At 44.3% G+C, this 13,784-nt stretch overlaps 1 protein-coding gene across 1 annotated transcript in view; it reads right to left on the bottom strand.

Annotated features, from left to right (window-relative positions):
- The window catches only part of LOC106562591 (A disintegrin and metalloproteinase with thrombospondin motifs 17-like), a 199,862-nt gene extending 191,384 nt beyond the window's left edge, over nt 1-8,478 (bottom strand). Inside the window, exons 1-2 of the mRNA XM_082969689.1 lie at nt 8,347-8,478; nt 7,401-7,777 (exon numbers count right to left, since the gene is read on the bottom strand). Coding sequence (XP_082825815.1) covers nt 7,401-7,777; nt 8,347-8,419 — 450 coding nt within the window. The 5' untranslated portion in view covers nt 8,420-8,478. The remainder of the gene's footprint in view (nt 1-7,400; nt 7,778-8,346) is intronic.
- Between the last annotated feature and the right edge of the window lie 5,306 nt (nt 8,479-13,784).

Consider the following 13,784-nt stretch of genomic DNA (forward strand, 5'->3'; position numbering starts at 1 on the left):
CACTGACGTAGTCCAGTGAAACGTGAATAAACTGCAACGTATAAACACGGCCGGCCCGCTCAATAGGCAGGATTAGTCGGCCGCTTATGGCGGCAGATTGACGAGGGCAGCGTTTTCTGAACTAAACTGACCAACACGCATTTTGTTTGTCCACATTTTGTTACGTTACAGCCTTATTCTAAAATGTATTAAATCGTTTTTTCCCCCTCATCAATCTACACACAATACCCCATAATGACAAACCAAAAACTGTTTTTTATACATTTTTGCAAATGTATTAATAAAAAAAATGAAATATCACATTTACATAAGTATTCAGACCCTTTACTTAGTACTTTATTGAAGCACCTTTGGCAGCGATTACAGCCTTGAGTCTTCTTGGGTATAACGCTACCAGCTTGGCACACCTGTATTTGAGGAGTTTCTCCCATTCTTCTCTGCAGATCCTCTCAAGCTCTGTCAGGTTGGATGGGGAGCGTCGTTGCACAGCTTTTTCAGGTCTCTCCAGAGATGTTCGATTAGGTTCAAATCTGGGCTCTGGCTGGGCCACTCAAGAACATTCAGAGACTTGTCCGGAAGCCACTCCTGCATTGTCTTGGCTATGTGCTTAGGGTTGTTGTCCTGTTGGAAGGTGAACCTTCACCCCTGTCTGAGGTCCTGAGCGCTCTGGAGCAGGTTTTCATCAAGGATATCTCTGTACTTTGCTCCGTTCATCTTTCCCTCGATCCTGACTAGTCTCCCAGTCCCTGCTGCTGAAAAACATTGCCAGGTTTCCTCCAGACGTGATGTTTGGCATTCAGGCCAAAGAGTTCAATCTTGGTTTCATCAGACCAGAGAATCTTGTTTGTCATGGTCTGATAGTCCTTTAGGTGCCTTTTGGCAAACTCCAAGCGGGCTGTCATGTGCCTTTTACTGAGGAGTGGCTTACATCTGCCCACTCAACCATAAAGGCCTGATTGGTGGAGTGCTGCAGAGATGTTTGTCATTCTGGAAGGTTCTCCCATCTCCACAGAGGAACTCTGGAGCTCTGTCAGAATGACCATTGGGTTCTTGGTCACCTCCCTGACCAATGCCCATCTCCCCCATTGCTCAGTTTGGCCGGGTGGGCCAGCTCTAGGAAGAGTCTTAGTGGTTCCAAACTTCTTCCATTTAAGAATGATGGAGGCCATTGTGTTAATGGGGACCTTCAATGCTGCAGAAATGTTTTGGTTCTATTCCCCAGATCTGTGCCTCGACACAATCCTGTCTCAGAGTTCTTCGGACAATTCCTTCGACCTCATGGCTTTGTTTTTACTCTGACATGCACTGTCAACTGTGGGACCTTATATAGACAGGTGTGTGCCTTTCCAAATCATATCCAATCAATTTAATTTACCACAGGTGGACTCCAATCAAGTTGTAGAAACATCTCAAGGATGATCAATGGAAATAGGATGCACCTGAGTCTCATAGCAAAGGGTCTGAATACTTATGTAAATAAGGTATTTCTGTTTTTTATTTCTAAAAAACTGTTTTAGCTTTGTCATTATGGGGTATTGTGTGTAGCTTGATGAGGGAATTTTTTTTTAATAGAATTTTATCAATTTTAGAATAAGTCTGAAATGTAATAAAATGTGGAAAGAGTCAAGGGGTCTGAATACTTTCCGAATGCACTGCAATACTGCCCAAAAACAATGACAATTTCTCTCAACCAATGGCAAATGGGCTTTTTAGTTGAGCACTGATGCTGCCCTGTGATAAACAATGCCCACTTTGTCAAAGGCAGGGGTGCAAAATATTTAGCTTGTCCATTCCCAGCGCGCCTCTCAAGGGTGCTGTTGGAGAGACACATCGCTGCGGCGCTCCACCAACATTTCATCATAAAAATCATCTAACATAAATCATGTAGCAGATATAGGGTATGGTAGAAAGAATATGTGGCCTTTTCTGTAGCCTACAGGCTGGAGATAAAATGGATGACAATGTAATGAGACGGACACTTTTTACATCATGCAGGTTTCTCCAATCAAATAGCCTAACCTAAATGGCACCCAATCAAATTAAAAATGGGCTGTCATGTTAACAAACAAAATACCCTGAGAACAGGACAGGTCAAAGTAAAATGGACATTATGGAATGGACAATCACAACTGTTGTACAGAAGTTTCACCCTGTTGGCATGATCAGTGGTTTCAAGTTTGTATCACAGGAAAAAATAAAATACTTCAACATTTCCCGCTGTGTAAACACACTGCAAAAAGGCTCACGATAACTCCTGATAAAGTTGGGTAGCTGATATTCAGAGCTTAAATCACCAAATTGATTAGTCACAGAATTCCATTGCTGCCGACATGGTAGGCTACACCCCAGTAAGCATGAGCCGACGTCTTTTGGTCCAGACCCTATGTATTTTTTTGTGTTTACAAACGGTAGTCTTACCACATAGATAGGCATTCATAACATTTCATTTTGGAAAATACGTATTTTTCCGCCTAGGGTGGCAGAATGGCAAGAACCAGCCCTGTGCATCACAGCTCCTTGTGTAGGGTGCACTGCCAAAAGAAGAGTCAGCACAAACTCTCCAATTTACATCTCAGCACACACCTCCTCAGGGCTAGGGAGAGGAAGCATGGAGGAGTGCTGAGAGAGAGGGGAGAAGAGAGAGAGAGTTGAAGAGAGAGAAAGAAGCAGAGAGGAGTGCTGAGAGAAATAAGGAGGAAGAGAGAGAGAGAGAAAGAAAGAAAGAAAGAAAGAAAGAAAGAAAGAAAGAAAGAAAGAAAGAAAGAAAGAAAGAAAGAAAGAAAGAAAGAAAGAAAGAAAGAAAGCAAGAAAGAAAGACCATAAACCTCACTCTTTCATCCTCTCTGACAGGTACAGACAGACACAAACTCCCTACAACATGAATCATGGTGGGAAAAGTAGAAGTGGAGTGCTTTAAGGTTTTGTAAGGCTTTACAAAGGATCCATCGTTGTATTGTAAAGGTGCGCCTGGCAGGGCTAGTAAAATGAGTTGACATGGCATTAACAAGCAATCCAGAGCCACACACAGTGTCTTAAAGGTATTCCAAAAGCCCAGCGGCAGCAATTATAGGACCTATGAGCCGTTTCCATGGCAACTAGCATTGGAGGGATAATGTTGTCTTCTTCTCGGTCAGAACAAGCTGAAGGTAAAAAAGACGCAGATGATTAATTGTCCATTCAGCAATCACGGTTATGTACACAGTGAAGTAGAGAGAGAGAGAGAGAGAGAGAGGGAGAGAGAGAAAGAGAGATAGAGAGAAAGAGAGAGAGAGAGAGAGAGAGAGAGAGAGAGAGAGAGAGAGAGAGAAAGAGGGAGAGAGAGAGAGAGAGAGAGAGAGAGAGGAGAGAGAGCGAGAGAGAGAGAGAGAGAGAGAGAGCGAGAGAGAGAGAGAGAGAGAGAGAGAGAGCGAGAGAGAGAGAGAGAGAGAGAGCGAGAGAGAGAGAGAGAGAGAGAGAGAGAGAGAGAGAGAGAGAGAGAGAGAGAGAGAGAGAGAGAGAGAGAGAGAGAAAGAAAGAAAGAAAGAAAGAAAGACAGACAGACTTAGCCCTAAACAGGCATGTGGCTGTTCACTTGGCCACATTCACAACACGACACAATGTGAAAGCAGAGAATGCATGCGGCCAGCCTCGGAGCTTCCAGTGTGAGGCAGGGTTAAGTGAATAACGGCTGGTATTTCAAGGTAAAATAGAACACTGTGCTAAGTGTGTTACAACATACTGTAGCCACAGCAGGCTAACACAGGAAAGACATCCACCGGGCAATAGCTCCAAGCTAAGCCTCAGGGTAAACTATGCTGCTGCAGCACAGCAAAGACATCCACCAGGCACTAGCTCCAAGCTAAGCCTCAGGGTAAACTATGCTGCTGCAGCACAGCAAAGACATCCACCAGGCACTAGCTCCAAGCTAAGCCTCAGGGTAAACTATGCTGCTGCAGCACAGCAAAGACATCCACCAGGCACTAGCTCCAAGCTAAGCCTCAGGGTAAACTATGCTGCTGCAGCACAGCAGAAAACCATTTCATATTTCCCCTCACTTAAAGGGTGGTACATCAATCGTATTTTTTCACACCACGTGGCCTGACCAGCAAAATATCTACAGCCAATTATAGTGTATGAAGTTGTTGCCTGGTGATGGTAGTTGTAATGCTGCTGTTCACTCCCGGACACTGATGTACTGTCTCTTGTACTGTATAGGGTCCTATAAACAGACAGACTGACAGACTGACAGACACACACTTCCAAGGCTACAAGGCCAGGTAGGGGGATACTGTCACATGGAATGACGCTGGAGAGACGAAGCAGGTACGGGGAGTCAAACATTTAATAAAGAACGGACATAGAACGAGACAGGAACAGCGTCAGCAAACTAGTAAAACAAAGACAAAAAACAATCAATGCAGAAGCGGGGAACAGAGCTGGGGAACTGACAAATATAGGGGAGGTAATAACAGGTGATGAGTGAGTCCAGGTTGGTCCAATATCGCTGATGTGCGTGACGAGGGAAGGCAGGTGTGCGTGATGGATGATAGGACTGCGTGATACAGGGCAGCCTGGTGCCCTCACGCGCCAGGGGGGGGAAGAGCGGGAGCAGAAGTGACAGATACTTCCAGTGACCTGGCCACAGACAGAGAGAGCTATCCAGGGAAGATAACTATTAGGGCCCACTTTGTCCTGGGTCTTCTCCCCTCAACTAGCCTACTGACACTAACACAGAGAGACCACACACACACACAGACACACAGACACACACACACAGGTGGGACTGGTCTCTCCAATGGTCTTAGTCTGAACTGAACTCCGGCCAAAAACAGCCCAACGATTTAACAACACAAATAAAACTGTCTTGAAGTGCCACTGTACAAAACTAGGGTTTTCACATATACACGCACTTACACACACACACACACAGTTTGTCTTACCTTGCATTTGACCTACTGAGCAAAAACAAACAATTAAATGAACAAAAGGAGGGCCTGCATAGTGTGTCTTTGACATAGTGTGTGTGTGTGCGTGCGCACGTGACTTTGTGTGTGTGTGTGTGCGTATGTGTGTGTGTGTGTGTGTGTGCGTTTCATGCGTGTGTTTGTGCGTACGTGCTGGCACACGCATGTATGTGCACACACACACACACAACTTAAGTCAGCCTTCGTCCTTATATACGGCTGTAGGTGTCAGCTATCCTGACCCACTTCTTTCCCTCCAAGAATGGATAGAACATTTAAACAATCGTGACCTCATTTTCCAGATAATAATATCTCACGCAGGCCTGGGGAGAGAAAACAACCTGCCAGGCCCACTGAGCTTAGAATACATGAAATGCCAAGAAAAAGATCATGCAATTTGTCCAATTCTTTTGACTTTAACTCATATGCTCATGTTGGTTTGGATCCATCCGATCTGACTCTACTGTCAATGACATAAGATGCTGTGTGTAATACAGGGTAGTTATTATGGTGTGTGTAGTACAGGGTAGTTATTATGGTGTGTGTATTACAGGGTAGTTCTATGGTGTGTGTAGTTCAGGGTAGTTATTATGGTGTGTGTAACACAGGGTAGTTATTATGGTGTGTGTAGTACAGGGTAGTTATTATGGTGTGTGTAGTACAGGGTAGTTATTATGGTGTGTGTAGTTCAGGGTAGTTATTATGGTGTGTGTATTACAGGGTAGTTGTAATGGTGTGTGTAGTACAGGGTAGTTATTATGGTGTGTGTAGTACAGGGTAGTTATTATGGTGTGTGTGTAGTCAGGGTAGTTACTATGGTGTGTGTAGTACAGGGTAGTTATTATGGTGTGTGTAGTACAGGGAAGTTATTATGGTGTGTGTAGTACAGGGTAGTTATTATGCTGTGTGTGTAGTTCAGGGTAGTTATTATGGTGTGTGTGTAGTACAGGGTAGTTATTATGCTGTGTGTGTAGTACAGGGTAGTTATTATGGTGTGTGTAGTACAGGGTAGTTATTATGGTGTGTGTAGTACAGGGTAGTTATTATGCTGTGTGTGTAGTACAGGGTAGTTATTATGGTGTGTGTAACACAGGGTAGTTATTATGGTGTGTGTAGTACAGGGTAGTTATTATGGTGTGTGTAACACAGGGTAGTTATTATGGTGTGTGTAGTACAGGGTAGTTATTATGGTGTGTGTAGTACAGGGTAGTTATTATGGTGTGTGTAGTTCAGGGTAGTTATTATGGTGTGTGTAGTACAGGGTAGTTATTATGGTGTGTGTAGGTCAGGGTAGTTATTATGGTGTGTGTAGTACAGGGTAGTTATTATGGTGTGTGTAGTACAGGGTAGTTATTATGGTGTGTGTAGTACAGGGTAGTTATTATGCTGTGTGTGTAGTTCAGGGTAGTTATTATGGTGTGTGTAGTACAGGGTAGTTATTATGGTGTGTGTGTAGTACAGGGTAGTTATTATGGTGTGTGTAGTACAGGGTAGTTATTATGGTGTGTGTAGTACAGGGTAGTTATTATGCTGTGTGTGTAGTTCAGGGTAGTTATTATGGTGTGTGTATTACAGGGTGGTTATTATGGTGTGTGTAGTTCAGGGTAGTTATTATGGTGTGTGTAGTACAGGGTAGTTATTATGGTGTGTGTAGTTCAGGGTAGTTATTATGGTGTGTGTAGTACAGGGTAGTTATTATGTTGTGTGTAACACAGGGTAGTTATTATGGTGTGTGTAGTTCAGGGTAGTTATTATGGTGTGTGTAGTACAGGGTAGTTATTATGGTGTGTGTAGTACAGGGTAGTTATTATGGTGTGTGTAGTACAGGGTAGTTATTATGGTGTGTGTAGTACAGGGTAGTTATTATGGTGTGTGTAGTACAGGGTAGTTATTATGGTGTGTGTAGTACAGGGTAGTTATTATGGTGTGTGTAGTTCAGGGTAGTTATTATGGTGTGTGTAACACAGGGTAGTTATTATGGTGTGTGTAGTACAGGGTAGTTATTATGGTGTGTGTAGTACAGGGTAGTTATTATGGTGTGTGTAGTACAGGGTAGTTATTAAGGTGTGTGTATTACAGGGTAGTTATTATGGTGTGTGTAGTTCAGGGTAGTTATTATGGTGTGTGTAGTACAGGGTAGTTATTATGGTGTGTGTAGTACAGGGTAGTTATTATGGTGTGTGTAGTACAGGGTAGTTATTATGGTGTGTGTAGTTCAGGGTAGTTATTATGGTGTGTGTAGTACAGGGTAGTTATTATGGTGTGTGTAGGTCAGGGCAGTGTTATGAATGGAAGTGACAGTCATCTGAGTGTGTGTGTGTGTGTGTGTGTGTGTGTGTGTGTGTGTGTGTGTGTGTGTGTGTGTGTGTGTGTGTGTAACAATAGAAAGCTACCGTATGAATTCCTGAACACTTAAAACTTCCCAGAATAATATCAGGTGAAGGAGAAGTAGTTTACCAGACCGCCGCAGGTGTTGAGGGAGGCAAAAGAGTCGGTGTGGTTGACAATCCATCCCGAGTAAAAGCAGAGCTGGTCTCTGGCCAGGTGCGACCATTTAGGGGGGTCTCTTTCGCCTCCCCTCTCCTCGACCACAAACCCCTCAGACAGAAAAGAAGCATCCCTTTTCAGGCGTAAGTACAGGTCTTTTCCAAAAGCAGGTAAAGAGAAAAATAAGCTGTCCTCCACAGAGTTTAGTCCACCCCGGGAATCGACAGAGCGCTGGCCGCGTCGACGCGCGCTGCGCCTGGATGAGTCATGTAACAGGTGAGCTTCCTCTCCAGAGAGCTCCACCGGGACCACCATGTCCACTAAGTCCGTGTCATAACAGGAGTGATCTATGGGAAAGGAGAAGGGAATAACTTATTAAACATTGAGTGTAACTTTCAGAGCTTTCTGTGTCAACGTCTGTTAGAAAACAATATGCTATTGTTTTCATATTGCCAAGTCGCCTTGAACTGTCTGTGGTGTGATGTAGGCTAGTTATTCAATGACATAGCAGCCTATTTCACAACAGATGGGGAGAATTGTACTATGTATTGGTAATTAAATATGGTATATTTGGGGTCATCTAAGTTATTCAAGTCACTTATTCAACTCATCTCGCATTGTGCGTAACTTCGTTGTGAGAGGGGCGCTGGAGAACCGCAGAGAAAACGCAGCCAAAGCTGCAGCAAAGTTACTCTTGCAGAGCAGCACAGAACATTTTGAGAGAGAGATAGAGGAAGAGAAAAATAAAAGAGAGCGAGAGAGAGATTCCCCAAGCAAATAAAGCCCATTTAAATTGAATTGAGAGAGAGAGAGAGAGAGAGAGAGAGAGAGAACCGACAACCGCTACAGGCTCCCTGGCAAAACAATGATTCAAAGTTACAAAGTATCTACAACGCTGGTGTTACGTTGTACTTACCAGTCATCGCCTTCACTCCGAAACAGAAGAGGAATATAGACAGGAAAAGCTGCGGAGCATGGCTGTCATACATGATAAAGACTAGCTGAGTGACTGCAGAGGGTGTACGCGCCTGCAAAGCGAACCAGGACTGCAGGGAACTTTGACAAAGTTAATCGGAACTCCAGGCAAAGTGAATTTCAAGCGCTAGACACGCCTGTCGCACTTCGGCACTGCCTCTGTGACCACCGGATTGGTTAGGGTAGTTTAACCAAAACATCTCTAACGTTTGATTGGACAGAAACAACGTTAATCATCGGGGGGCTGCACCTTAACACGTGGTTTTAGTGTAGAGGAGAAAATATTTGGGAATGTTATATTTAGGAAAGTTTTCTTTCAAGGGTTGTGCAGTGCAGTTGCAATATAACCCACTGTTATTTGATATATACTTGTTTATGAACTTGTGGGACAAAGTCCACATTAAATGTGTAGGGCCTGTAATAGCCTATCGACAGTATTTTCAGCCCAAGTGATAGGAATCAATAGGCAACTAAATGAAAGCTGTGAATGAATTCATGCAGTGCAATTGTAGCTTGTTCAGCCTGTATTTGCTAGACTGATTGAGATGACTGTAGGTCTAGCTGGCTACATGTCTGTTCACAGGCCAAGAAACATGTTGCTTCAATTCAAGCTCTTGGATAAAACAAAATGCACAAGAAGAAAAGCATGCAGAAAAACCACAGTACAAATCACATAAGGGGGCTTTAGCTGGGCTAGCTAATGGACTGTTAAAGTCTCTCATCAGCTTCTAATTGCAAATGGGAAGAAAATGTGTTTCAATTAGTGAGGGAGATATTACACATCAGTGGTTGGCCTCTGGCAATGTGTCCCAGTTTGATAAGTCAGGATGAAATTCCCAGCCGTCCTGAGTGTGCTTACATTGTCTAGTGTACCACAACAAGGGCCTCTGTGTGCCGGTCTGCCTCCCTGTCTGTCTGTCTGTCTGTCTGTCTGTCTGTCTGTCTGTCTGTCTGTCTGTCTGTCTGTCTGTCTGTCTGTCTGTCTGTCTGTCTGTCTGTCTGTCTGTCTGTCTGTCTGTCTGTCTGTCTGTCTGTCTGTCTGTCTGTCATGGTTCAATCTGTCTGTCTGTCTGTCTGTCTGTCTGTCTGTCTGTCTGTCTGTCTGTCTGTCTGTCTGTCTGTCTGTCTGTCTGTCTGTCTGTCTGTCTGTCTGTCTGCCTGCCTGCCTGCCTGCCTGCCTGCCTGCCTGTGGGTGTGTCTGTGTGTCTGTGTGTCTGTGTGTCTGTCTGTCTGTCTGTCTGTCTGTCTGTCTGTCTGTCTGTCTGTCTGTCTGTCTGTCTGTCTGTCTGTCTGTCTGTCTGTCTGTCTGTCTGTCTGTCTGTCTGTGGGCGTGTCTGTCTGCCTGTCTGTCTGTATGCGTGTCTGTGTGCCTCTCTGCCCATCTGTCTGCCTATCTGTCTGTCTGTCCATCTGTTTGTCTGTGTGCACACACTGCTCTTTTCATCAACAACCAAACGGTTTTCTAGATGATATAGCCTACAGAGATAAAGGGTGTGGAGAGGGCAATCAGTTTGCCTCTGTCTCCAGCAGGCAGCACAGCCTCTGCATCAGCCACGGTCGAACACTGCCACCAGATATGGATGCAGTCATTTACAATAGGCCAACCCGGTCTATCCTAACCCAGCCCAGAGCCAGCCCCACACACAAAAATACTATTCTGTCTATCCAACTACACTGGCAGTCATTTGATTGCCTTTACTGCTTCATTGGTTATGGGGTGTGCTTCAGAGCATCAATCACAAACAAATAGACTCAGCCCATTGGAAGACACTTTAACAGATCAGCACTGACCGGACAAAAGCTGATTGGTGGCACTACTGCCGACTCACGTTCCTGTTCAATCGAGTAGAAAAATGGCTGAAGTAACTGAATTGTGTGAAAGAAGCATGTGTGTGTGTGTGCGTGTGTGTGTGTGTGTGTGTGTGTGTGTGTGTGTGTGTGTGTGTGTGTGTGTGTGTGTGTGTGTGTGTGTGCGTGCGTGCTACACCAGGACTACATCCCAAATGGCACTCTCTTCCCTATATGGTGCCAGACTTTTGGACCAAAGTAGTACACTATAAGTGGCAATAGGGTTCCATTTGGGACGTGGCCATGGTTCAATCTAATTTCAGTGGTAGCCATGGTTCAATCTAATTCCAATGGTAGCCATGGATCAATCTAATTCCAGGGGTAGCCATGGTTCAATCTAATTCCAATGGTAGCCGTGGTTCAATCTAATCCCAGTGGTAGCCGTGGTTCAATCTAATTCCAGTGGTAGCCGTGGTTCAATCTAATTCCAGTGGTAGCCATGGTCGAATCTAATTCCAGTGGTAGCCGTGGTTCAATCTAATTCCAGTGGTAGCCTTTCTCATAACTCTCTGTCTTCCATCAATAGTCCATACATCATCCAGATCACAGGAGTCTGCTGGGGGAGGACCACTCATAATAATGCCCAGAACGGAGCGAATGGAATGGCATCAGAGAGTTATGAGAAAGGCTACCACTGGAATTAGATTCAACCATGGCTACCACTGGAATTAGATTCAACCATGGCTACCACTGGAATTAGATTCAACCATGGCTACCACTGGAATTAGATTCAACCATGGCTACCACTGGAATTAGATTCAACCATGGCTACCACTGGAATTAGATTCAACCATGGCTACCACTGGAATTAGATTCAACCATGGCTACCACTGGAATTAGATTCAACCATGGCTACCACTGGAATTAGATTCAACCATGGCTACCACTGGAATTAGATTCAACCATGGCTACCACTGGAATTAGATTCAACCATGGCTACCACTGGAATTTGATAACATTCCACCAATTCCGCTCCAGCCATTACCACGAGCCGGTCCTTCCCAATTGAAGTGTCACCAACCTCCTGTGATCCACACCCATATCAACACAGAGATTGTTTTATCATACCTCTGGTTTCCTATCCTGGTCCTATCTGTTTGTACTGCCTTGCCAACTCGTTCATTGTGACACCAAACAGACAGACTATAGGATCTGGTAGGGCAGCAAAGATCTAGGACCAGGCTATACTCTTTTCCTCTGAGAGTGACTGAAAATCTTTTGTCATTGCAGTTTGGTTTTGTTTCATGGACCATGGTTAGACTGTGGGGTAGTGAGTCTGGCGACATTACATTTCTTCTTTTGCCCAAGTGGCTTGAGACCTGACAGACAAGGCCCAGAGTATCAGGACTGAAGGAAGCTAAGCTGTCTTTTCTAAGGAAGGAACAGGTCCTAGACTAATCCTCTATGGAGCCTGTCGTCTGTATAGACCCTCTGTGTATGTATGTGTGTGTGTAACTCTGGAATGAGTCTCTAGAGTGAGTCTGTCTCAATAGACTCCGGCTTGTGTGTGTTTGCGTGCTTGTGTGTGGATTAATCCCAATTCCAGGGCTTTGATTTCTAACGTTCTAAAGCTAGGGGAACCTCCAAGGACCTCTGCTTTCTCTCCTGGACAAGCAGCCAGCCACCATGACGGTTGACCCTAAACACTGATCTGAAGTCCGTCAAATATTTTCCTTATAATGGCAAACGATAGGATTCAGGGAGGGTAAACTGATCCCATATCTGTGCTAACCAATAAAACAGAGCTATCCCACTATAGCAGACCCAGGGACCATCAACTAGATTCAGCCGCCGGCAGATTTTCTTCTTGAGCAGATGGTCGGGGGGCCGTAATGTAATTACAAATAAATTGTAGGCTGCAGATTGACCGCAAAAAGCCGAAACAGATACAATATTTGACAAAAACATAGTAATTTCAAACCTTGCTTACATTTGTATACAATCACATGTCTACTATGCGTGGGAATATTTACAAACAGATTTTCTAAACTAAAATCACTTGGAGATGATTTCCAGGTGTTTTTACAGTCTTAAGTTTACTCAGAAACCTTGGGGGCCAAGTAAAATCACCCATGGGTCAAATTCGTCCCGCGAGCCGCCAGTTATAGAACCCTACAGTGTCGAGTGACTGGGAAGTGATTTTCATCACTGATAGACTAGGACAATGTGATCAACTTGACGCTTTCAAATGACTCCACATCAATCAAATCAAAATTATTGTTCACATACAGATATTTAGCAGATGTTATTGCATCTATAGCGAAATGCTTGTGCGATCACGCATACACACACACAATCTGTGCACCTCACTTTGACATTATAATCCCCAAGCCATAGGGCCCTGAAAAATTGCTTATGTCATAGCAGGCAGTAAGTAGTGCATCCCAAATGACACCCTATTCCCTATAAAGTGCACAATAAAGTGCACTTCTATTGACCAGAACCCGATGCCATTTGGGACAAAGCCTTTTTCTCATTTTTTTGTCCAACATTTCCTTGCTGAATTCAGGGGTGTGTTCATTAGTGCACGTGACTGAAAAAAATTGAAACAAACTACTCAAATGTCTTATTGGACAAACCCGGGTAAGTCCCTCCCTGTTTCAGTTAGTTTTCTTCTGTTTGGTTGAACACGACCCAGGTAAACAGTCTCCACCTCTGACAGACTACGGCCAGCTTTCTATTCTCTCCGTCTCATCCAGGTTTGTGACTCACCATAGTTATACCTGGCTCGTATCAACAATCCTTTCAGCGATGTCCGTCTCTCTTGCCCACCAATGGAAAATGTCTAATTCAAAACTGTTAAAGAATCTCTCCACCTTGTAGATAAGTGTAAACAAGCCTGGCTTGAACCAATGACCATACAGTTCCAATCAAAACAAGCACACTAACTCCTACGCCAAAAAGGTCCAGACCTGCACTCTTCCTACAACATAGTATTCTTTGTTCCAGCCCAGCACTAACACACCTGATTCAACCACCAATTCATTTAACATAGGTGTTTTAGCACTAGGATGCACCCCACCCCCATCCCTGCCTCCCCTCTAGACTTGGAGTTGAGTTTCACATAGGAGGGACCTAGGACATGACCTTTGACCCAGAGGCTGTATGTGTCTTATTTGGGCTCCAGACAGTCAGGCGGTAAGACAGGCCGACGGATAGACAGATGGAAATGGACAGACGGAGACGGACAGACAGATACAGACATACATATACAAACAGACACAGTACATGCAGACAGACAGAAACAGACAGACAGAAGCATCTCTCAGTCTGTGAGTCTGGCATTCCACACGGTGAAGTACAGTTGTGGCCCGTGTAATATTCATGTGTAAACATACTGAATTATAATTGGATGCATTTTACCGCCGTATCATACTGTGCTATGATTGGTTAAGACCACCCAGATGGTTAGGTCATGGTCAGTTGATCATGGTTGGAGATAAGTGAACATGCCAGTTGTAGCTAGCTAATAAAGAGCTACGTTAAGAAATATCCTGTAGTACTGCATTTTATTATTTTGTACAAAGCGTG

The sequence above is a fragment of the Salmo salar genome, chromosome 26 (assembly GCF_965601325.2).
Source record: "Salmo salar chromosome 26, fSalSal1, whole genome shotgun sequence".
In the NCBI taxonomy this organism is placed as follows: Eukaryota; Metazoa; Chordata; class Actinopteri; order Salmoniformes; family Salmonidae; genus Salmo; species Salmo salar.